The sequence below is a fragment of the Amphibalanus amphitrite genome, unplaced genomic scaffold (genome assembly GCF_019059575.1).
Source record: "Amphibalanus amphitrite isolate SeventyFive unplaced genomic scaffold, NRLGWU_Aamphi_draft 000148F_arrow, whole genome shotgun sequence".
Classification (NCBI taxonomy): Eukaryota; Metazoa; Arthropoda; class Thecostraca; order Balanomorpha; family Balanidae; genus Amphibalanus; species Amphibalanus amphitrite.
This window is the reverse complement of record NW_024881643.1, coordinates 141391-167175: the sequence shown is the minus strand read 5'-3', so window position 1 is coordinate 167175 and position 25785 is coordinate 141391. Positions and strand designations below refer to the sequence as shown.

At 48.9% G+C, this 25785-nt stretch overlaps 2 protein-coding genes across 2 annotated transcripts; both read right to left on the bottom strand.

Annotated features, from left to right (window-relative positions):
* Positions 1 to 461: 461 nt before the first annotated feature.
* Positions 462 to 25785, bottom strand: LOC122382828 (hexosaminidase D-like). The gene is made up of 3 exons (XM_043368658.1): positions 25586 to 25785; positions 8263 to 8335; positions 462 to 3532 (listed from the first exon to the last, which is right to left on the bottom strand). Exons 2-3 carry the CDS (start codon positions 8284 to 8286, stop codon positions 1388 to 1390), a joined length of 2169 nt encoding a protein of 722 aa, XP_043224593.1. The 5' UTR covers positions 8287 to 8335; positions 25586 to 25785; the 3' UTR covers positions 462 to 1387.
* On the bottom strand, positions 15498 to 15947 carry LOC122382860 (lectin BRA-3-like). Its single transcript, XM_043368723.1, has one exon. It carries the CDS (start codon positions 15945 to 15947, stop codon positions 15498 to 15500), a length of 450 nt encoding a protein of 149 aa, XP_043224658.1.

The following is a 25785-nucleotide window of genomic DNA, read 5'->3' as shown; positions in this document are numbered from 1 at the left end:
AGCTGGCTTTCTGCTGTTTTCAATATATTGATTTAATAAAGGATGGTCATCAATATCATTTTTGTTTTTTTCATAAATAATTTTTAAGATTAAAATTCAACATAATTGTTTTATAATTTCTCGTAAAAAATAAGTGTTGACACGAAATTGTAATTTGTAGGACGCATGATAAATTACGGGAACTACGCAAAATGTGCTTAGTTACGGAGGTGTAAACAATTCCAGTTGTGGCTTTGTGAAACCGCTTCATTTGCGCTCCGTAGTTTAAAAGGGTGTGAATTACGGAAAGGTGTAAGTTACGGCAGAGTTTTATGAAACGAGGCTCAGGTTGCGTTATAAACAGACCCCACCAGGGCCGGCGCGGGTTACAAGGCATGATTCATTTGATATAGGTACGTGATCTTTCGTATTCCATTCGTGTGCATATTAACGATTCATATTCATGAAAACAATTGAGAAAATGTGTATAAGCACTATAATATGAGTCCTTTGTAGTGTTTATGAATGTTTTGATGGCGCCAATCACACACATTTACGATATCGTATGCGGTGTTTGATGATGCGTGGAAAACCGCATAATGCGACACTCGTAGTGGGCAGTATGTCCCGTAATATGTACAATGTACACCACTCTCTGGCCACAACAGGTGACCTCTGGGGAGACCCGAACATCACATGACCCATAGGGGAGTGAGGAATCCACCACCTGGCCATACATGTAGCCTCGATTCAACAGAAACTGACACACCTTCCTGGTGGCGCAACGCTCACAAATCTCACAATCTCATTGACGCCACAAGGCCGCTACAGCAAAAGTCGTGACGCAATAGCAGTGCAAATGCCTCATATAGCTGGCAGACAGCCGACGGATAACGCCTCGTGTTGTAGCGCACTGTTGTGAGTTGTTACTTCCGCACGTCACTCTAGAATAGATTAGTTACCCCTAAAATTGGGCTGACTGATGTAATTGCTTCCACCATAAAGTGGAGACTGTAAAGTAGGTAATAGTCTCAGTGCGCGTTCTGAGTCAGCCCACCATAGTCCCACACAAGACCCTATATACCCACACAAGGTCCCACATCCGTGGGACAGGTCCCCGTTACGACTCAAAATCTAGCCACCCTGGATTCCCCTCAGACAGCACAGTCACACGTCACAGGACCGCTCGCGCTAGTCCGAGCTCGTACGGTCGGAAACACCACCTCAGAGTATCGCAGACATAGCGCCACCTGCGCCCGGTGGTGCGAAAAACATGTTGACAGTCGCCAATGCCACATGTAGACTCCACAGCTTTAAACGCCGCCTCTTGACAAAAGCGCAGCATGTGCTGCCCACATTGTATCCCCTCACAGGGCTCATATGCTCGTTGCGAGCATAGAACAGGCTACTATGCTGCCAGCACAGCCGACGCCTGCTGCGGAGACTGATCATGTTGACGATCCACTGCAGAACCTAGCTCTCCTGGTTGAACAGCATCCTCTCCGAGCACAGCCTGCTTGTCGACGACCTCCTCCTTCAGCTCCTTTGTCATGTTAGCTTCAACTTCATTCCGTCTCTTCGAACCATCCACGTCCGCCGTATTCGATCGATCGCTTTGATGGACGGCGACACCGTCTACTTCATGCTTTTCGCCAGCATCTCCAAGTTCCGGTCTCTCCGCATTATCTACATTCTCATCTCTGTTTGACTGGATCGCGGGGCCCACCTCCCGCTTGCTCAGTCGGACGGTATCGCTCAGACCGTTGTCGTTCAGCTGGGTGCCGTCAGGGGAGTCCGCAGTCCCGTCCTTCGTCTGGTCCTCGGTGACATCCAGTCCGAACCTGGCCAGCGCCCGGAGCATGGGCAGCGGCCGCGCCGGCCACTCGGAGCGCTTCTTCACCGCCTCGCCCTCCCGGCGCAGCGCTTCGATGCGCCGCATCCACGGGTAGAGCTTCTGCTCGACCCACTCGGCCACCGTGAACCGGTCCATGACGCCGGACAGCGCGTCACGCACGTCGATGGCCGCGCGCGACAGGTGGTAGTCGGCGCTGTAGAGCGGCTCCAGCACCTCGTCCACCCGGAACGGGTTGGTGTAGTTGCGCGCCACGCTGTACTCGGTGAGCCAGCCTTTCTTGCGGACGTCCTCGATGGCCGAGCGGGCCTGCATCTCGATGCCGGGCATACGGCCGGTGAACTCATAGAACATGTGTCCAGGGAAGTCGCACTGCGAGAAAGCGTAGAACCCGTACTGGTCGGAGCTCGGCGTGATGAACGTGCCCTGCGAGTGACAGCTGAGCGCGTCGTACAGCACACGGCGCAGTGAACTGTTGAAGAAGCCGTGTGACGCTGTAGCCAGGTTGAGCGCCAGAGAGGGCACAGAGGCGGGTAGTAGCTCACATAGCACGGCCATGTGGTCGTAGCGCTGCCAGCCGGTCAGCACCAGGCCGCCGAAGCCGTCGCGGAATCGGGGCGTCTCCCGCCGGATGACGCGCAGCCAGTTGAGCGTGTTGTCCAGGTGACGCTGCAGCGGCGGCACCGTCAGCGTCTCGCCGAACGCGCCCTTGTACGCGCTGGCCGCCCAGGCGCGCGGGAACACCTCGGCGAACGTGCTGTAGATCTGCGGGTCGGCGAAACGGTCCACGTCCTCGGCGTACACCCAGACCATCGGCTCGACCAGCTCGCCGATACCGGATCGGCGCAGCGTCTCCGCCGGGATGTGACGCATCATGTCGTCCCAGATCAACGCCTTGGCGCCGTGCCGGTCTCGCACGTAGCGCGCTACGGTGGCCACGTGCTCCAGGTACAGGTCGTCTCTGAGCCGCCGCTGGCAGAGCTCGCAGAGGCCCATGTGGTACACCTCGTCGCAGCCGATGTGCAGCAGCGGTGCGCCAGCGTGCATCTTCATCACCTGGTCGACGATCTGCTCCACGAGGCGGAGGGACTCGTTACGGGAGGGGCAGAGCGCCGCCGGCTGGGCGGGTAGCTCGCGCAGGTGCGCGAACTGGCGCAGCTTCAGGAACGGCTCCAGGTGTCCGAACGTTTGCACCAGCGGGATCACGTCCAGGTCATGGCGGCGTGCCTCTGACAGCAGTCGGCGCACATCAGCGCGACTGTAGTGGTTTCGGGCGGCGGCCGCGCGCAGCGGTCCCCAGAACGGAAACATGTCCTCCCACTCGATCAGCAGACCGGTGGCGCCGAGACGCCGCATCATTGGGAGCAGGCTGACCAGGTAGTCGACCGTAGGCGGCGCACCCTTCAGGTCCAGGTGGATGATGCGCTGGGCGGGCACCATGGCCGGGTCGGGCCCGACCGCTGCCGGCGCCGCGCCGGGCCCGGGCGGGTCAGGCAGCGCCGCGCGGCCCGGCTGCCGCAGCGCGGCGGCCCTCGGCGACCTCTCATCGCCCATCGCCGGCGACGGGTCCACCCAGGCGGGGCGGCGGCCGTGCCGCACCGTGTCCGGCGACGTCTGCAGCACCATCAGCTGCAGCAGCAGGCAGAGCAGCGCCACCGTCACCACGGCCGTCCGCCAGCGCCACAGCATGCCGGGCAGGTGCTGCCGGGGAGAGGGACAGAGTCAGAGCGGCGCTGGGAATGGGGCACGGAACATTACTGGGGACACTGCAGGACCGGGACGGAATGCGACATTCACGTTACTGTTGATATGACTCAATTATGTGCGCAAGCGTTATTTTCAATGCACTTGTTGGACGGTTGACAGTGCATGTTCTGCAAGGCTTTATCGAGCAAAACTTTCTTCCGGTAAATGGTGACTGACTCATGACTGGCGTATACCAGTGTGCTTTGGAGCCGCGCACCCTATGCCCGGTCGCAATGCACCGTCTCCCGATAGCAGCTCCCAGTGGAGCCACACATTGACGTCACTACCGCTGGTGCTGCATGCCAGGCGGCGGACGGAACTGGAACGGCGAGTGGACACCCGCCGCCAGCCGGTGACAGCGCCCACACGGCAACGCGATACAAAGTACAAACCAATTTGCCAGGCTGACCAAAACGTATGCGGACGTGCGCAGCTGATAATTAGCAGACTGCATAGCATCCGTGTTACTAGATTTCACTACGCCATTGTTAAGGAATAAACAATACTCATTAATTTTCTGGCAAACATTGTTGCCGAAAACTCTTGTCCCTAAAAAAAATCCGATATGAACGGATATGCTTTAACCCTCGCCCTGGCAGGGGGAGGGGGTCGACGCGACCCCCACCCCACCCGAGGTTTTTTGTGATGGGCACCGAACCATTAGTCCGATCGTGCTGAAATTTTCAAGAGCCTATGGAGAATCCTTTGCGCAACTATTGGTAAAAAAAACAAAATGTGTTCGGTTCATGCCAGGTCACCGAGCTATGACGTCATAACAGGTACAACCTCCGACCATTTTTGACAAAATCGTATGTACATTCCGCGTAACTGGACATGATCTCATCGACAAGAACGAACTATTTTGTGTGTTTATGTTACATTTTGACAGGACATGAATCTTTATATTGCATATTGACTTTTCTAAGGTCAACTAAGGTCAGTGACCTCGCATGTTCACATGAAGACTTTTGTGATATGCGGTGTGTTTAGTGGGGTTTTTTGAGGTCCTGAATACGAATCTGTGGTTCAATTTTCACCTAAACGCCTTCAAAACTGTTCCTTGACCTTTACAAGGTCAACTCAGGTCAAGGGCCGTCCTCGCCGGCGGCGGGTGTGACCTTCCGTGTTTCCGGGGAGTACGTCACGCCAGTAATGACTGAAAGGCGGTCAACTATATATAATTTTGTTCCTAATTCGTTGAGAAACATGGTCGTGAAAGTTTCATCTTGCTATCTTTCATAGATTTGCCAGTATTTGTTAAGTAACTTGGAAAATTATAGCTTTTCCCCGAAATTTGACCTTTGACCTACCATAAATGGGTCAAATATGGACCAAGGGTTAAACAATTTAGCATCAATTGCGAGTACTCGTTGCGAGCAATCGACTGGTCTTTTTTGCAAAGCGCTACGATGCTTAGTTTTCAAGGCCAGGGGGTCGCATTGCCCCCCCCCCCCTCCCTGCCAGGCCGCGTTATGGAAAATGCCCTGCCACTTGCCAGGGCGAGGATTAAATCATAAATGCGAGTAAATGAGTGAAGCCACGACCTTATAACACATGTAACGATCATGAATAATAAAGGTTTTAAAGTAATGCTGTATTGAAAACCGACATTTTGATATTTCCAGAACATTTATATTGGCGGCCGCAGAGAATTTCTGGGAAGGTCTAATAACTTGCACAATTCCTATGTAAAACTAATAACACATTTGCCAGAAACGATTTTATTAGAATGATGCCCCGCGTCATTATTGTACCGTCTTAGAATAAATTTTTGGTAATATGCAGTCAGCTTTATTTACCTCCTTCCCATGCTATGCTGTGCAGTCCTTCTCCGCGGCATGAACTGCAGCGACATTTGACTTTCGGGAAGCAATAATTTGGCATACGCAAATGACATTTTATCCCTTATCAGAAGCAACTACATGGACGTAAAGCCATGCGTCATCATGAGGAACGGGGTCGAAGACATCTGATAACGATTTACACACATAAGGGAGCAAGTGCTGAAAAAGGATCTGGGATCATGTCATTTCTTTGCAAACAGCCTTGTCGCCATATTCTCCAACCGCAGTATTTCTGTGCCTATATTAAGCGCCTCCAAAGATACAGATTGAGAAGACAGACATGCTGAGGTGAACGTAACAGTCAGATTAGCAAAGGTTCGTCTTGATCTGAGAAATAACCTCCTGATTGATGAAATCAAGTATCGACGGATATTTGTAAAATGCAGAACACAATATGGGTAGGTAGGTACTTTATGATAGTCGTGATAAAGGCGAGGTCAGTTGTGTTGTTACTAGGTTTGCTCAATTGCCATCAAAAGCGATTTATATTCCAATCATCTTACCGGTATCCAATGTTCCTTTTCCAAAGGATGAAGGTACACAACAAAAGAATATTTCACTTTAACAAAATCGTCAGCCATATATACGGAGCCGAATTCCGAAATGGCTTTATGTCACTTAGGTAGGTATGTTTTTAATGACGCTAGGAGGATGAGTAGGTATATTTTAGACGGCATTGTGGATAAACGAATAGCTGCCTTCGACCCGCATGACCTTATCCTAGAGCCACTTTTTTATTAATGATATTGTTGACACCGAAAGCCTTCCCAATCTGCGTATTTATATTACTGAAAACTAGGCTCCTGAAAGGGCGCTACAGGCATGGATGCCATAAAGCTCCGGCTGGGCTGACCAAGGCCGGCTTTGGGCCGGCTGACAGCAGAATTCTAAATTCAAATTTGCATATCATATTCGCCGTTTGAAAACACGTGCATTTCCTATTTTGCCACTCTGTATTGTCTCAAGGTGTGTGGAACGAATATCTCACATAAATGTTTCACTCAGTTGGCTTGCCCTCACCATCATTTGTCTACATCCATCCCCGACAGAGAAAACCAGCGCATGAGTTTCGAGACTAACGGGGAGGTCAACTGAAAAAATATTGTCCCTGCTATCCCTTTGGAACCGCAAAACCGCCATTTCTGCTTTGACGCAACAGCTCGCTTCCCCAGCCATCTAATATCAAGTCAGCAATTCCTGTAAGGTAAACTAGGCTTATAGGTAAAATAACTCACTGATACGTTTTGATCTAACCACCACCCTTGCATATGCTTGACTTGCATGATGATTGCTAACTTACATATATGCAACTAGTCTGTTGTCAGCTGGTGAGTGTAAGAAACTCCACAAAACGTTTACGCGGGTACCCATTGCAGTGAAACAAAAAATGTATACCTACTGATGTGGACACTGGACATAGGACACTGGACATTCTAAGGTTGAATTAACCCGGCAGTTGCTGGGGTATTTCGCCACCCACCGTTTGCTGGGGGGGGGGGGGGGGGCGTTAGACGCCCCCAGCCGATAACTCGAGAACCAATAGGCGCAGCAAAACGCACGAGGCGGCAAACGAAAGAACGCGACGAGACGCTTCAGATGAGTACTTAAAAGTTGAATTTTGAGGTCACAGGTCGGGTCAAGGTCAGGTCAAACACCTGAAATCGGGCTTTCAGTAGCACGGACTTCAGGACTTCGCAATGGGCGCCTCTCGTCATAAACTCTGTCAAAACGGTGCACAATCCATCATAAAAGGTCTACAAGAGTGTCAGCTCCATGTTGGGGTCAGTCAAGCATAGGTCAGGGTCAAGGTCAGGTCAACCGGGTAGGCACATGTCCCCGAAAATCAAAACTGATATTCGCAGCCTGTGACTCATGTTTTATAGGTAATTTGGGGCGTAGAACACGATGGTGACATTCATTTTATCATATGTGTACGTGTTTGGCTCAAAAAGTTCAATTTAAGAAATGCATGTATCATGGTCGTGAAGTAGTCACGAGAAATTGCCAAGTTTCAGTTTAAGATTATGGAAAATGCGGAACGATAATCAATAATCGAAGATAGCCATGTGATTGATCATGGTATTGGCAGTCTAATGGCGTTTACGGCATGTCTGTATGTCTATTCTGCGATTTTATATGATTTTTGAACATATGCCGTTTTTGGTCGAAAACTCAGAAATCATGACGTCACTAAAATCTCGATATCTCAAACATTTTCCGACCGATTTTTTTTAAACTTTGTCACAATAAACTTCAATCAATTCCCTACAGGTACGCAAAATTTGGCGCGCCTGCGGCGCGCCATTTTTATGCTATGGCTCGGTGAAAAAAGTGGGGGCGTTTAACGCCCCCCCCAGCAACTCGCGGGTTAAGCACACGACAGATCAGGTTTCCACGCAATCTGCCCAGCGGAGCCATAACAAATTTGTATATTCAATGCCGGGGCAGTAGAACTCTGTATACAAAATTATTTTCCGGGGCAGAGTAAAAGGAATGAGGCTTTCCGACTTTCTGTCAAAAGGATGCACGGCTGCGAAGATATAAGCATCTCAAAAGCGCTACGGGTCAGAACGGGCCGTTCAGATTACAAAGAAAGTACGTGATAGACTACATGCTCAGCGCCTCACATTTGCTCGTAAAAACGTGTTTGCCTAGGATATGAAATGCATTCTGAATCACAGGTAGCGTTAAACAAAAAACGAAGCAAAAAGGCATTAGGTGGTGTCAAACAAAAACATTACTAGTGCTCCATTTAATTATTATTTTCCTTGATTTACCATGCGCTGGACTAGGCACGCTCCGACATGGAGGTGCTCCATCACCCTTTGCGTGTCCGCTCACCTGAATGCATGTCGTAATCGACATGGTGGCAGCCAGCGTGTGCCCAGGCGTTGACGGCCGGTGAAAAGGGAACCTGCAACGGAGTAAATATTGACGGGTCAGACTCCATATCGCCGCTGCTCAGGCTGTTGACGGAACGAAGCATAAGCGAAATCGCCTGAATGCTGGTGTATAACTTTTGAATGCTAATGTGATTCCGCGAATAATTCTTATAGACGGGAGATTTTTGGTGTGCGCTGGTTGAAAGCGTGTTTTGCTGGAGAAGAAGAGGCAGCAGCTAAATGAATTTAGGGATGATTCAGGGTTCAGAGCTTTATTATTTGTTTTCCTTCTATGAATTTAAACCAGTAAAACGCCTTTTGGGCGAAGCACGAGCGAGCGAGATAGTGAGCCCTGCACGTGCGGAAGGGCGAAACAAATTTGGCGCCTCTTCTTTTATATTTTGCACGTGCAGTGGGAGTCACTCACGTAGATCAAGAGTATCCAACCTTTGGTAGAAGGGATGCAGCTACCCTATAAAAATTACCGCAAGACAATCGCACAAGCCGCTGCTGAGATATGGGCCTCTCAAAATCATTACTTTTGCAAAACTGCTTGAACACCCTTGACTTTTCACGTGGCACGTGCCACGACGGTCACTGAGATGTGGGGCATTCCACGATAGATCGTACCAGGCCCGTCACCCTCATCTCTCAGATTTTAATGAAAATCGGTCCCAGGGGTAATCATAGGCCCCAAAGACGCCTGGCAAAATATCAGACTTCTCAGATCAAAACTTTTTGAGTTATATTGCATTACATTTTTTTAACTTCGGTATGTAACGGTGAGTTTGATGGCCTATAACTCAAGAACGGGTTAAGCAACCAACAAAAAGTAAACAACACTAAGCTTGCGATGAATAAAAAATTAATATTACTATTTAAAAATTCCAAAGAAAAAATTTCATTGTTGAGCAAAAACCTTAATCTTTTTTCAATTGCCTTTAATGACTTTTGGGGCCAAAATTTTTCACATTTTTATTTTTTCAAAATAAACTTCATGTCATTGCAAATCGACATGCAAAAAATTAGAAAGGTGTTCTTTCTCTACGTTCCTCATTTTCCCGCAAACAAAATGGGTTTCGGAGGGGTTGATACGACCCCAGCACGCCATTTCGCTTCTAATAGAGTTAGAGCCTCGCGGAAAAACCGAGCGTGTGTGCCGTTACAAGTCGCAGCGATTGGTACCCGATTTTAAGGTCTCAGGTCAACCGGTAGCGTCTGAGGTCAGGTCACGTGACTGAAGTTACGGGTTCGGTTTTTAGTAAATAACTTCGCAAAAAATGGCCGCAGAGCCGCGATTTTGGCACCATTGTGTTCGCCTAGCTCAGGTGCATCGAATGGTATACTTTTTGCTAGGGTGAGGTCAACTTAAGTAGTTGACCTCGGGTCAAGGTCAGGTCAGAGCCCCTCAGGTCACGAAGCTGGGCAAAGGGTATCATATGGCATATCATTCGATTCGGAAGGTCTTCCCGAGTCCATTGGTGGCTTTCCCGACTCTCTAGCTCCATTTGATCGGGAGTTATTGACGAAAAACTCGTACGACCCTAGTGACGTCATAAATGACGTCACGCAAGGTTAACAATGCAAAAGTAAAGCATTGGACTTTGCAAGGAGTGCATGAAATCACGATACCATGTACGTGGGATAGTTTTAGATCATCCTCGGCGCCAAAATAACAGTTTTTATATTTTCCCATTGATTTATAACAGTGATGTCACGTGACCGACCTGACCTCATGTAACCTTGAAAAATTCCCAGATATACAAGTTGTGAGACCTCTGGAGGACACCATGTATGCGTCCTGTAACTTCCATCTCGGACAGCTATGGTCATTGGCGTCCAAAACTAAGTCAGAACCAAACAGCCTTTTTCACCCTCGCGCTTATAGGAAAGAGGGTTGGATGAACCCTCTTTTCACTTTTTTCAGATGACTCAGACTTAAATTGAAATTTCAGTAACCCGTGATGTCACTAGGCAGCTTTACCCCGCCATTTGTAAGCTCCCCTCCCGAAATCACTATGCGAAACCGTTATCGTGACGTAAAATAAATACATTTATAGAAAGAACACCTTCCTAATTTTTTGCATACTTCTTAACAATGAGCCAAATATTTTTTTAAAGAAATAAAAATTCAAAAAAATTTGGTCCCAAAGTCCAAAAAATACAAATGAAAGACAACTCGATATGTCATATATCAAAAATAGCGTATTTTTCGAAATTTCAAAAATACATATTAATCTCTGTTTCATTGCAAGTTCAATGTTATATGACATTTGGCATTTGAATAATCCGTCTTAGAGTTACAGCCCGCCAAACTTAGCGCTGCAAAGCAAGATCCAAAAAATGTTATACACCATAACTCAAAAAATACTTATCTGATAAGCCTGAAATTGTTACAGGTGGATTCAGAGCCCCTGGTTACCCCTGAGACCAATTCTCGTCAAATTCCGAGAGATGAGGGTGTCAAATTGGAAAAAAGTAGTACGATCTATCGTGGAATGCCCCATGTATCAAAAGTAGTCAATTACGGGGTAGAAGGGATGGGGCTACCCAGCAAAAAAGACCGCAGGCCATTCGGTCCAGCGGTTGCTGAGATATAAGCCTCTCAAAAGCGTTACAGGCCGGGCCGGGCCGGGCCGGGCCGGGCCGCTCATACTGAGATTTTTCCGTTATGTTGAAAAGACTTCGCTTCGCTCGCTGCACTCGCTCGCTCGTAATGATATGAGCTGCGCTGGCAAAACTAAGGTTATCGAGTCTGCTTTCCATTTTCATCATGTTTTTTTAGCATATGCAAGACCATTGCCATGGCTAATCTGAAAAACAGCTTTTCGCACAACTGCCAGTTATCACACAGGAGAAAATATCGGGATACAAAATAGACAAGTGTGATTTGTGAGCGATCACCTATCGCTAAAAAAAAAAAACTGGAACGCTTCTCAACAGCGATCATAAAGATTGTTTGCCTGGTGAATGCCACGAAATGCGAACACCTCTAGCTACATGTTTGAATACAGAAAATGCGAGCATGCCTACGCAATTTTCATTGAGCAGTGCGTCACACGCCGTGTGTGATTGTTTGCGTAGCAGATGACGTTCGATGCCCGTTCTCCAGGGACTGCAGTCTATAATAGTGTCCCTGCAGTCTAAGTTGTGTCTTAGCTCTCTTATCTCTTGGCTGGACTTATTCATGCTCGTCATAACGGCCTACAGACGGTTTATCGCTCGTTTTTCTCAGCATTAGCTAAGGGAATGTATTGCGGTCACTGTCCCCATAGCTTATCCTCAATACACATGGAGATGTACCCATCAGCAATGACATGTAGATGTAACAATAAACGTGTTTACCAGAGCTTGTCATCGGTCTTAGTTAGTTTGCTGTCGAAGCAATGTGTTTAGATAATGGCCTGTAGGAAATGTAAATCTGCAATCTATATGTGAAAAAAGTAAAAATAAATACTTCGGAGAAAACCGAATAAATATGATTAAAAGACAACAAACGATGTGCATTTCATGAAAATTGTGCAATTGAAAAAAACTACATAGTTGGGATCAGTAAAACGCCTTTTTGTGCGACTAACGAGCGAGCGAGAGAGCCCTGTATATACGTCCGGAAGGGCGAGAAGGTTCTTCCAACGTGCTTATGCACGGCACCCTAATAACCGGTTGCTAACATTGTGCCAAATTTGGGTGAAATTGGCCCAGCAGTTTCCGAGATCTGGAAGCGGCATCCGCTGCACGTGCGCACGTGCAAACTGAGTTATAACTGACTTTTGCACGGCACCCTACTAACCGGTCTCCAACTTAATACCTAATCTGAGCACAATTGGTCCAGCCGCTCTAGAGATCTGGAATCGCCCCTGCACGTGCGCACGTGATGCAGTAGCACCCTAACCCTAACGCATGGGAACGCATTGACTGGTTGGTGCAGGGGCGTCGCCGACGGGCGGGGGGGTCGCGGGGGTCGCGAAGTATGCTTTTTTTAGCCATCATGTCAGTGAAGTTGGCGTCAGCAACATCAACAAATACAACGTCAGATTCAGAATCGCTTCAAGAGCTCCATAGTCCCTATTGCTTATGTGTCAATAAGCTTTGGGCGTGGAAAATCAGCGTGACAATATTTAAAAAAGCCACTATTCTAATTCCTTTTTTTCTCTCAAATGAGTGAGCGCGCCAAAACTGACCCAAGCGTTCGTCTGATTGTCAAAATAATGGTTGCAGTCGATTTGTCGGATGACGTATCAGTAACTACGAGGTATCTAGCTAGCCTCAGCCCTGACTACCCTCGGACCTGCCTGCATAGGGGAATTGGGGTCAGATGGTGGACCCCTCTCGGGCTTTTCTCGGGTCTATGGCTTGTGTACCACAGAGTCCCAACAGCTAAACGGACGGATTTTGCCGAAACATTTGTTCTGTAACAACCTATGATTCAGTGAATGTGTATGATATTCATTATTCATGTTATCACCATCGTGTTTGTTTCGTCTAAACACGTCGCATGGCTTACAATTTGAACTTAACAACTTAACTAAAACACTTGACATCAGGTAAAGGTCATGTCCTGAAAAAGGTCATGTCCTGACCGGAAAAGAACCTGCTGCATATGAATCGATCTGTGCTGCTGAGCTGAACAGACCCCAGGTGCTGTCATCGCTCTACAGAGTCTCCATCAAAAGTTGTTGTCGAAAATGTGTTAGAGACCTTTGATGACCTAATGACTGAACATTCGAGTCACCACTGGTCATTAGCTGCACCTTGTCTCTAAAATGAGCAAGGTGCCACGGCCATGGCTAGAAAAGTATCAAGCGCTTTTAGCATATTCGTTCAAAGCAGAGGGCATTCGTACTTTTTCCCATATCTTACTATATCATGATTGGTGAGGTCACATATTTGACCTGACTTCACTTCTCAGATTTAAATCCCAGATTCATGAACCATGGGCGCGGGAACTACTTTCAGACTGGGGGGGGGGGGGGGGGCACACCATAACCCTCGCCCGCACATGGGGGGGGGGGTGGTTGCCACCCCCCCAGGTAGACTTTCTGCTCTTCTTTCAACATTTTTAGAGCTAGAAGGCTGATTTTTCGTATAGCTGCTCGTCTATCCTTTATTGATGTTCGCTGAAAATTTCAAGTTTCTGTTATTTTTGGTTTCAGAGATATGACCTTGTTTTTCAGGTCATGTCATGACCCAAATGGCCAATTTTCAACATCTTGCGTTTGCTTTGGGCCTTGTGAGCTTTTGACACCCTGATTTCGGCCTTTTTTGCCAGTCTTACCTCCCACCTATCATGGAACATGTTGTTCGACGATGTACAGATGTCAAGGTCAAGGTCAAGGTCAACCTAGGTCATCTAAGATAATTGCGTTTTAGGCAAGCTGAATTTACTTTTTGTGATGTTTTTTGACTGCATTGTTGGTAAAAGCTTCTCAGATCATGATTTCATGGAATATGGACCCAAAAACAATCGGTGCACACATCAGTATACACACAGATACACACAGACATACAAACACATATAATTGACCTTGACCTAACTTGACCTGAAATGACCTCAGCAGCAAAATTCTGGTCGGGTAGTGTGACAAAGAGGTTCTAGCTGGCTTGGCACCAGAAAACAGCATCGTCATCGGTATTTGATAAGCAGCGCACTTGATATCCAACGGTGACCCAAAACAGCAACATTTTTTAGTTTGACCTGACCTGGAAGGTCAATGACTGACCTGAGAAGGTAAAACTGGGTAGCATTGGATTCGTCTCTTCCCAAAGAATCTTTTTGGTCTTTACCGCTAAGCTCTATCTCCAACAGGAACGAAATGGCGCGGGGGGTGGCAACCATCCCCCCCATGTGCGTTCTAGGATGGGAAAATGGCATGTGCGGGCGAGGGTTAATAGAGTTCAACCTAGGGTACCCCCAAATCTAGTTTTCTCACCGGTTTTAGGCCACTTATTTTTCATCCCTTGGCTTTTTCAACAAAGAAAGAAAACATTTGCAAAAAAAGTGCGGTATTCCGTCTCAAAGTTGTGGGGGCACCGCCCCCACGGCCCCAGAGTGGGGGGGCAAGCTGCCCCCACTGCCCCCCCCCCCCTCCGGTTCCCGCGCGCCTGTCATGAACTGTTGGCACTTAAAATCCCATTCATTACACCAATTTCAGACTTATAGGAGATTATCTATAGGAATGACAAGATTGCAGTTTTAGAGGCATTAAAACTGAACTTGACATGACATTGTGACCTGACCTCAGATGACCTGTGCTTGATTTTTATGCACGATGCAAAAGTGATGTACAATAAGATATACCGCTGCTTTTGTGGTGCTGCGCGCCGAGATTTCTTTTCTCAACAGTCAACACACGAAAAAACCGGGAGTGTGGCTAAAAAAACCCTACCCATCAAGACGAAGACCGGAAACCCGACCCCCCCCCCCCCCACTCAAAAATCCGTGGCGACTCCCCTGGCTGGGTGCCTACTTGCATGTCCAAGTCTCAGCGAAATCGCCCCAGTGATTACTGAGTTATTGTAATGAGAACAAACTTGGCACCTTTTTTGCATTTTGCACGTGCAGTGGAGGTGACCCACATACATATATAGTGTCTGATGTTTGGTAGAATGGATATAACCACCCTGCAAAAATTGCCGCATGTCAATTGCCCAAGCGGATGCTGAGATGTAGGCCACTCAAATCGACACTTCTGCAAAATAGCTTGAACATCCCTGACATATGACGCGCCACGTGCCACGACGGTAACCTAGATGCACTAAGAAAAGTAAATTACGGGGTAGAATGGATGGGATTACCCGACAAAAAAGACCTCTTGTCAGTCGGCCTAAGCGCGCTGGGCGATTACCGCTGCCACGCGGACACCGCTGCAGCGGTTACAGGCCGGGCCGGGCCGGTCATACTGAGATTTTTCCGTTATATTGAAAAGTCTCGCTACGCGCTTCGCGCTCGCTCGTAATTACCGTCATTCAAAAGTTGCTTCGACTATTTTACTCGAAGCAACGTCCTATGCCAATTTCTCAAGTGCCATAACTATTCCGCACAGCAACAAACGTCGCAATTTACAGAAGATAACTCGCCATTTGACGTGCATTCCCCTCAGCGAACAGCTTATGATCATTGACATTGATTCGACCAAAGACATTAGAGAGGTATAGCTGTATTACAAACTGTCGATTGGTCTGTCACGCCGACGATCACGCGTCGATCTGGCACAGGAAGTAGTAGAAGCCGTCGGCGCAGTCGGCCGTACACCACTCGCCGTGCGAGTCGCAGTTCATGAAGGCGCAGCGCTCGCCGTCGCCGTCCGGCTGGTCGCTGCGCCAGAACTCCCAGTCGAACGGCGAGCCGTCGCTCCACGTCCAGCCGGCCGTGGTGCTGGCCCGGTGCAGACCCAGCCACGTGCCGTTCCCCTCCGTTAGCTCGGCCAGGAACGCGTGCGCCTCTAGGTCGTGCACAGAGACGGGCTTGGAGCCGGGCTGGACCAGGCCGCAGTCGCTGCTCACAGAGCGCCACTCGAGTTGGAAGTCGGAGAGCCAGTAGCACGAGTTGCCGTACTGCGCCCAGTCGCTGGTGGGACAGGCAGCGGCTGCCAAAAAGGTGGCGACTGCGAGAAGCACGGCCTCCTTGATGAGCGTCGTACCCATGTCGGAGCACAGCGGAGCCAGCGATACTGTAGAACCGGACCTTCACGCGGACAACCAGCTCTGCTCGGCGGCCGCTCTGGTCTGCGCCACCGCCGACAGCGCTCGGTCGGATAGCGCGACCGTCGCACCTGTGCTCGCTGTCTCTGGGAGACCGGCAGCTGGCCGTTACTGGCCCCTATGGGAGAGAGACTGATGACACTGCTGGCCTCATGATAGAGGCGGCAGCAGGCCGCCGGGCGGAGGTCAGGGAAGATGGCCGTCGGGACCGGTAGACAGCTCCCAGGTGACGGTTGGGAACTTTGGCAGGACAAATAATGTGACAGAGGTGTGACAGAGGTGACTGTTCAGGTGATGTAATTGAGATACGATGATAATAGCGAATGGTTGATCATGGTAATCATAGACCCCTTTAAACATGTTTAAAGGGGTCTATGTGGTAATGCATACGAGCCAGCTCAAAGAGCCAGACTTTCCAGCCCGAAAGCGTAGACTATCCCGGTGAACACAAATTGCTAAAGTTGTTTCTTCCTTCCTCAGTTCGGTGATGAGCACGGGGACAAAAGGTATGCTGTGCTGTGCGTCGGAACATTTTGAAATGCGACGGCATTATATAAGGGAGTACGTACTGCGCATTGCTTCCAGGACGGGGGTATTCAATATCCATGAGTGACGGCCATGCACGCCTCGCCGGACGTCCGCCGGAGCTTGGCTTGCCGTAGGGTTCAGTCAGGCGCATGCGGCTCTTTGACAGTGCACGGAGAAAAATATCAATGACAGTAAGCTCCGATAGTGTTCCGTCAGTCAGTGGAACCTGTCAGACAGCCTTGTTAAAGCAGTAATCGGTTCGACGACCGGCGTCAGTTGATATCGAGGTGACGCCGGTCACCGCCAGTTCCTGTCGCCGACAGCCGTCACCTACCATAAACCAGTGGCGATGGCCGTCGTCTGACCTATATGTAGAACCACCGATTGCCGGCGACTTGGTGTGGCACACGGCTGTGTTTGGTGAACTGCCCCTCCCCTCCCCGTTACCACCCGACACCCTCCCTCCCCACCCCCGCCCGGTGGATCAATAGCGCCACGGCCGGGCGACGCCGCCGGCCTGGAGGCGGCCGCGGCTGGCTCCTCCTCAGTCTCGGACCGCGGGCCGGCGGTCAGCGGGGTCCATCAGCAGGCCGCCGCTCCGGGACGGTCATCGGAGCCCGCAGAGCGCCAGCAGGTGATGACACTTCACTGCAAATATAGCGGACCATGGCGAAATGACATTCTGAACAACTCCTGACACACCGACCGTCTATCGACAGTAATTGCATTTCGTGCGGACCCTTGACTTCCATTGTAGACTTCGCTGAAAACCCTGCACTTCGTGTTCTCAGTTGTCAGTGTCTGGAAATTGATCAGCGCCTGTAGTGCAGGAGCTAGGTAGAGGACCGCGCCCGCTAACACCCCTCATCGCGCTGTCAGCTGACCTGTCAACATGATGTCAGCTGACCTGTCACCGCGACATCAGCTGACCAGTCACCGCGCTGACGGCTGACATGTCAACGCGCTGTCAACTGACACCGCGCTGTCAGCTGACCTGTGAGCTGTCAACATGCTGTCAGCTGACAGATCACCACTCTGTCAGCTGACCTGTCAACATGACATGCGCGGTGACAGGTCAGCTGACCTGTCAGCTGGCCTGTCACCTACTTACCGCGTGTGTTCAGGCCAGAGCGAACAGCTCTGCCAGCCCAGACCAGAGCTAGAGGGGCGGGCCGGGTGGTCCGGGTGACCCAGACGATACTCGACTCAGACTCAAGATCCAGAGAAGAAGTATTTTCGATGACTGCTGGAAGTACTGCAAGTACTGCTTCTTTTTCGCTAGAAAGAATGTGCTTTTATACAAGCTAAAATGTGCTAGAAAATTTTCCAGCATTAAAGAACCTATACAACGGGGCGGGACCGCGAACCGGGACGGCTGGGACGTTTGTTTATACCGTCCAAATCGGCGAACTCAGTTAACCTTGCTCGGGCTCGGTTGAAACTGCTATGAACCATCCAGGTCTGTTTATCGAAATGTTGGCAATGTTTGATTGGATCGTTTAGCTTTGATTTTGAAAACGTTAAATTGAACTTAATTCGTCTGACGGCTGGCACCTACCATTTTTTAACCTACGATTTTATACAGGCGATCAAATTTGTGATGGCTTCCTTGTGTCACAGCTGCCTATTGCCCCTCTCCCTTGACTATCGTTTAGGCTTAGTAACGTCATTTCTAAAAAGCCATTAGTCATGAGTACAACGCTCTTTCTGGGCTTCATTAAAAGCATCTGCCTGCACTATGGAGCCGTCAGTCAAGTCTGCAGGGTTCACTCATCTTAAACAAAAACATCCGCCCATCTATTAGCACGGCGCGAGGGTGTGTTGGGGCGCTGCAGCACGTCGCGGCAACTGATACGACCTTCAACGTACGAGTACAACTGGCCGGCACTGCCGCATCCGTCCGGTCTATGACCCCGGACCGGAGAGAGCCGGGCACGCTGTCCGGGTTATGGACTGATAGGAGGCCCTATACTGGAGCGCCGAGAAAAAGCCCGCTATGGACAGTGCTTTATGGACTGATGTGAAGGGTGCTGTTTACTGGACGGAGGGGAGAGCTGACTGACTGTCGGGGCGATATACAGACAGGGACGATGAACTGATGATGGACTGTACGACGGACGGGGATGAGTGTTGGGAGGACAGGATGGGGTGTAATTACTGAACGGAAGGAAGGGTGAGTTGGGAGGACTGTATAAGACGCACAGGGTATAGGTAAGATTGCTGTCATTTGCGACACAATAAACAAGACTAGTTCGATAAACAAGACTAGTTTATTGTACACCAAAAGCAACGCAAATTTACTTCCATGTTTGACGATTAATTGCAGATATGCCGCTACGTGCAGGCATTGTTAACCCTCGCATGTGTGCGGCGTTTGCCAGCTTGTAATGTGTAGGGGGGGGGGTTGGTTGGACCCCCCCCCCCTTGCCGTTTGGCCCCTGATCGAGCTAGAGCTTCGCGGAAAAACGAGCGTGTTGCCCGTGACGAGAGGAAGCCGATGATACCCAATTTTAAGGTCCTAGGTCATTGGTTGACCTTCCAGGTCAGGTCAATGACCCAAAGTCGGGAAAATCGGGACCTGTTAGAAAGACGTAAAGTGTGGCTGCTATGGGGTTTTTCGGGGTGCTGATCACGAATATCGTGTTAGTTTTGATCACAGATGATGTCTTTAAGCATTTAGACTAGGTCGGGTCAGGTCAGGTCAGGTCAACCAGTAGGCGTCGTGACGGGTATTCGTAGTACGTGTCAACCGCCTCCGACAGCTTCGTAACATGTTACGAAGGCACCAAAACTACTTCGTAAATGTTCAAATGGTTGCTAAATTCGAATTCAGCTCCAAAAACTAGCCTAGAAACATGTACAGCTCGAAAAAGTGAACCGAGGTCACCCGAGGTCACCAAAGGTCAATGACCTGACCTGACCTTCAGGTGACCTTGACACCCACCCTTATGCATGGAGGCAACATCAAATCACATGTTTGAACGTTTGAAACCACGAAAAGCTTGCAAACGCGCGGCTAATGCGAGCCGACATACGCAGAATCGCGATTCCGGCCAAACATGGTCTCGGAAAAGAGGTCACAGGTCAAAGGTCATTTGGGTCAGGGTCATGAAATTTTCAGGGTAGGTGTAAAATTGATCAATGTGAGGGTACTGAAAGTTTCGTCGCGATCGGCCGCTTTTTACGCGAGTTATTCGCGAAAAACCATGGGGGGGGGTCCATCCGACCCCCCCTCCCTACACATGCGAGGGTTAAGCTTCCAAGGTATGTACATGTTTCTATAAAGACGCCCATATCAATGTACATGCTAAAATGTATTAGCTTTCATTTAAAAAAAGTGATTTTATTGCGATGCGTTGTTGCTGATTGGGGAAAATAATAGATGACAAAACACCGGAAACAGTGATCTTTTGCAATGGATCACTTTTTAGCTAGGCAGCTATGCTTGCACTATGCACAAGTATTGTTTGTCTTTGAAACGGCACGGCCCATCCAACCGTATTCTCCGCAGGACACCTTACTGACTTTAAAGGTAGTGTGCCAGCTTTCCTGGACCGTATGGAGTTAATGGCCCAGATAAGGAGAACCGGATTTTTAGAACTTATCCATACCTTCAAAACTCATGGAAACGTCTTAAATTCTTCAAATTTTGAGTACCCCAGTGCGAAATTCGCCCCGACGGGTTGTCGGTCGTACCCCAACCACATTTCACACCACAATGAACAATAAATGCACACACTGAAATCGCTATTACCGATATGCTCATCCAATCAAGTTTCGATAAACCCGTTCATCATCATCTCCTGCGGTTTCGAACACGCCTGTTAGGTGGTGCGGTAGACCGCGCCCAAAGCCAGGGCCCCGGTAACGTGAGGTAGCCGAGTCGGGGCAGCGTGCGCTGACCCAAGCCGGGGCCGCGCGTCCTCCCGGTGTCATGTGATAGCCCGGGGCTGCCCGCGGGGATGCGGTAGACCGCGCCCAAAGCTGCGGCCCCGGCTTGGGTCAGCGCACGCTGCCCCGACTCGGCTACCTCACGTTACCGGGGCCCTGGCTTTGGGCGCGGCTCCTGCTCATACTTCGTGGTGCGGTGGTGGTGCGTCGGGCCGCGCGCTCTGACTTCGGCCAAGAAAAATGCGTCAGCTGATCATTGTCATTTCTGCCACTTGCGTGTGGTGAAATGGGGTCATAACTTAAGAGACGGCTTTTTCATATCAATTATTTTACATGAAATCATATTTCAAACCATAAATAATGTTCGACAGCCAAATAAAAGAAACAATACCAATACAGGCTTACAGTTTAAGTCTCGACATTGTGTTGTCTACGATTAGACAGCTGATAACTCATTCCCGTACGTCGTAACTCTATAATGACCTTTGCTTATTGTCACATGTGCGCCGCATTCGCGATTGTTGCCGACGCCTGTTTGCAGGTGAGCCCACTACAGTTGTTATACATATCGAAAAACCGATATACTTTTAGGCGAAAAAGGCACTATTCCAGGCCCATTTTTGATTTTTTTTTTGCGATATTAGGTAAAAACAGAAGCTTCTTATCCTAGGAAAAATAAACTGGGAAATCTTTCAAAGGTGGCACACTACCTTTAATACGTTTCTGCTTACCTAAATAATATAATAGTGTCTACTATCTACCACAGAAAACAGGACGTTACATGCATTATCTACGCAAGCGGAACTCATACTTAAGCGACAACCAAAGTGGAGCGTTTTACCAAACCCGTAATGTTTGCAAGGGTCTTGCAAAAGCTCATTCATGCGGCATGCTGGAATGCAACATTCCAGTGCTTTACATATTATTTTGTTTTATTACATGGCTCCTGTGTTAATTTGGCATGAGATATTTTTTACTATTGCCCGGCATCAGGTTACTGACCTTTCAGTGTCAGGTTACTGACCTTTCTGAAGGTGAGAAGCGGTTGCCATGTCAACGGTCAATAGTAAGTTGCTCGCGCAGTGGTGTTTGAACAAAAATTCAAATGTCGTAATTTTATCGTCGTTTTCTCAGACTGTTCAGTTTGATTTCGTGATTGGCTAGTCAAGTCATCTAGAACTGGGCCGTCATTTGAACATGTCCGTTCAAATGCCCCGATTTAATTTGTTGGAGCCGCATGAATTGGATGAGCTATTTTCATTGCGCAGGGCTCAGGGCACTAAAAAGGTGATTAAATCAGCAGAAGACGTCTTCATTGAGTTCTTGCAAGTAAAAGGCATATCTGTTGAAAAATGCATGCACAGCAACGATGTCCTGGACAACGCTGTGAAGGAGTTCTTCATTACTGTAAAACGCAAGGACGGCGAACGCTACAAATCGAAGAGTCTCCACACTCTCAAGTACGGCGTGAAACAGAAAACAGAAAATAGAAAACAGAAAACAACTAAGTGTGTGCCGTAGACATGTGACGTGGCTATGATTGTATATCCAATACATTCAATTGTACCATGATATTTCTGTTTGGATATTTTTTATTACGGGATGAATGAGTAGGTACTAAGTAAAGATTCCGAGAGTTGGCCATGTAATAAAACGAATACTGCATGGGGGAGCGGGCAATAGCAAAAATATTGCCCTCTGTAACGTCACTGTCGCCCTCGGGTGAAGACCTCCACAAGTGCTATTGCCCTCGGCTTCGCCTCGGGCAATAGCACTTGTTTCGGTCTTCACCCTCGGGCGATAGTGACGTCACATCGGGCAATATTTTTTGCTATTGCCCGCTCCCCCATGCAGTATTCGTATATAATAGCCAAGAGACAAGGCATTTACAAAATACTTCATAGCGCATGATGAAATAATAATACACCTTTTTGCATTTGAAATCAACCATTCGCCATAACTGTTTGAGGAGCCATTTCGACAATCGGCATTGAGCACAACTATTCCGGCGTGGAGTGCTTCATTTCAGCCATTCAGCAAAACAGGATTGAACACTGAAATGAGCGATCTGCAAAACAGTTTAACAGTTCGCCAGACTTCGGCATAGAGGGAGCCAGCTCGGCATATGACGAATACTTTCGACCATTGACGATTTGTTTTGCCTAATGTTGAACCATTCGTTCAACGTCGAGTTGTAGAGGAAGATCGCCGAATAGTTTTGCCCAATGGCGATTCTTTGTGACCAACCGCCCATTTGTACCGCCACCTATATGGCGAATGCGTACAAATGTTTTGCCCAATGGTCAGAAGCTAACGCAAAAAAGTGTAGTAACTATAGTCTGACAAAACTATAAATTTGGGTCACCGAAGCAATTGACATCCTCGTCCATTCCCTAGGTCAATTGGTCGATGACTTTCAAATTAAAGCATGCCCTTTCTCGGTCATAGAATGGTCGCTGAATGGATCCACCGTCACTTTGCGCGGTACTTTTAAGACAGAATGTACTACATAGACGAAGGGAGGGGTACCTACTGGAAGGAAGAAGAGTGTGAACCAGACGGACGTGGCATTGGACGGGTGGGAGATATATCAGATATCTGGGGAGGGCGTAACGGACGGGAAATGTTCACTGTACAATGTACATACAGCTGTACACTTCATCGGGCGGCCTGCCGTTCACATCAGTGTGCCTGCGGGTGCTGTCCGTCGCAAAAACAAAACGCGATATTTTATTACAAACTGTACATTGAATAGCATCTAAACGTTATTACGGTCGTAACTGCTCAGTTAGACAATGGCGCGTAGTTAATTTGATTAAAAATCGTCCCAATCAGTTTCCTTAAACATATATGCTTTAAACAATGTTTGTATTTTTAAGTTTGCACGATGTGGTTCAAATTTTGTCATGCTATTTCAGCTACAGCATCCTTTTGCTGGCTCCCTCATGGCTCTACAATTGTGTGCTTTATTGTGTCTATAAATGCCGCACATTGAACCAGTTCCCCGCGCTGGAAACTCGACATTACACCAGTGCAGGGGGAGGACCGGAAGCTCGCTCATTGCTGACGTGCGATCTCATCGTTTCCACAGAGTGACTGACCGTGCGACACCCGCCCGCGGCCCCGCCCGCCCGGCCGTCCCACATGCCCTCTGAACCGCCACATACAGCGTGCCGGCGCCCCATTCGACACAGCGCATGAGGGTCTGTTTTCAGTGCAATGTGCCAGTGTGCATCCGACAGGCGCGCTTATCCGTCAGCGACTCAGCGTGCATCAGACAGGCTTTCCTGTTTCTTCGTTTTATTCCACGGGTGTCGGGGATGCATCAGCCCTTCATTGTACGATAAACAAGCAAAAAAAACAACGCTCGAAATCGAAAACAATATGCATAAAAATATGCAACACAATTCTAATTCTTTGCTGTGCTGGGAGCAAACTATTTCGGCCTGAAAAGGCATTGCGGAGCTATGGGACAATTGGATGCATGGATTGGTTGCCGACATTCAGCTCGTTTCCATGGATCCGGAGGCCTGAGCAGTAAAAGTGGATAAGGTAATCCAGTGTAATCAGACGCTATATGAAAATTAACCCGCGCCCGGCTGGGGGTCCTGGATTTCCACGCCCTGCTGGGGGGGGGTGTTTGAACACCCCCCCCCCTTGTAACTCGGCTCCTGGGCCACGTAGCGATACGCGAAAGGCGGCGTTCGAAAGAGCGTCAAAAATAATGACGAAATCACTTCGGTCAATTTTTTGGTCAGGTCAAAGGTCAGGTCACCAGAGGTCATTGAAGGCAAAATTTCGCCGATTTACAGGTCGAATGTCGAAAATTTCCAAGAAGCCAACGTATAACTCGGGAACTAATATAGCTACAGCGCCGCGGAAAAGCGCATTCGATAGCCCTATTAACGCCCTTTCTGAGTAATTCTCTCAGATTTGACCTAACGTCAACGGTTTTGCCTGCAGGGGGCAAAAACTGCAAAAATAGCCGATTTTTTCGGAAACAGGTTTTCTGCAATAACTTTTGACCCAAGCCTTGTACGAGCTTACTTTTACCGGCATCGTGTTCCTCTCGTCAAGACGCATCGAATGAACTATAACTTGACCTTGAAAGGTCAACTTTAAAATTTGACCTCAGGTCAAGGTCATGACCTGACCGGAAAGGGTCATGTTGCATATCAGTCGATCCGTATCGTCGAGCTGAACACATCTAAGGCGTTTTCATCGCTCTAGCATGCCTCTATCAAAAGTTATTTGCGAAAAACTGTTAGATACCATTCGTGACCTAAGATGACCTCAGGGCATAACCAAGGGTCACGGACACCATTTTCATGTTCTGTGTGTCTAAACCACTTGTAATTCGGTGTTTGGGAGTGTTTATAATGTCTTTCGTCCAAAAGAGGCGCATTTCAATTTTCTCCCATTGACTTATAATGGGGAGGTCGCAAAATTGACCTGACCTTAGGTCATCGATATCAAAATTCTGAGATATACATTTTGTACATACTATTGCTCTTAGCAATCGCTGAAAGTTTCAAAGCGATCGGTCATTCGGTGTAGCTATGACAGACATTGAAACTTTTTATGAGGTGAGGTCACTTCAAGTGACCTGGTGACCTGACCTTGAATGACCTTGGTCTGAAATTTTCACAACATGTGTAGAATTGATGTATGATAAGGTGTACCAAAAACGGCGGCGCTCCGCGCCGCCGTTTTTGAGATATTCGCGAAAAACCACAAGGGGGGGGTGTTCAAACACCCCCCCCCCCCAGCAGGGCGCGGGTTAAGATAATGAATGAAAACCTACGGCTGATACCTATAGAGGATTTCGGGCAAAATTATACGCTTTAAATTTCGCAATCTGGACAACGAGTGCCTGAATGGAAGCGTGGTCATTGGACTGTGCGGATATCAAACAGTGCACTGCAGCGGCACTGAGACCGTCACCGGTGGAACGGAAATGTCCCCGGCCTGAAAAGAGCGTAGAGTAACGAAAACCTATAGTAACTGTAACTGCCCTCACCACCCACCGGGCTGCCTGGCTGTCTGGCCCGAAAAGGGAAGTGTGATAGGGGATGCGGATGGGTTTGTCATGAGGATGGTGAAGACGGATGTAGCAACAAACATCAAAGACACCACATGACAATGCACAGAGCGTCACGTACCAGTTCCGGTGTTGACCTGCGGTCAGCACTCAGCGCTGACCAGTCAGCGGTGACCCAGGTCTCGCCTGCTGACGGCGCCGACACCTCCTGGCCGGCCGTCCGCCCCCCGGTGCCGACCACCCACAGTGCAGGCCACCGACTGGCTCCAGGCGGTGGCACAGCTCTCCCCTCCCCTCCCCGTGTCGACAGCCCCACCCCGC

What these genes read in the sequence shown, in the direction of transcription:
- LOC122382828 (XM_043368658.1), bottom strand. Translation starts at nt 8,286, where the DNA reads ATGTCGATTACGACATGCATTCAG. An exon ending in CGATTACGACATGCATTCAG is followed by an intron (nt 3,533 to 8,262) that starts GTGAGCGGACAC and finishes TCTCCCCGGCAG; the next exon opens with CACCTGCCCGGCATGCTGTG.
- LOC122382860 (XM_043368723.1), bottom strand. Translation starts at nt 15,947, where the DNA reads ATGGGTACGACGCTCATCAAGGAGGCCGTGCTTCTCGCAGTCGCCACC.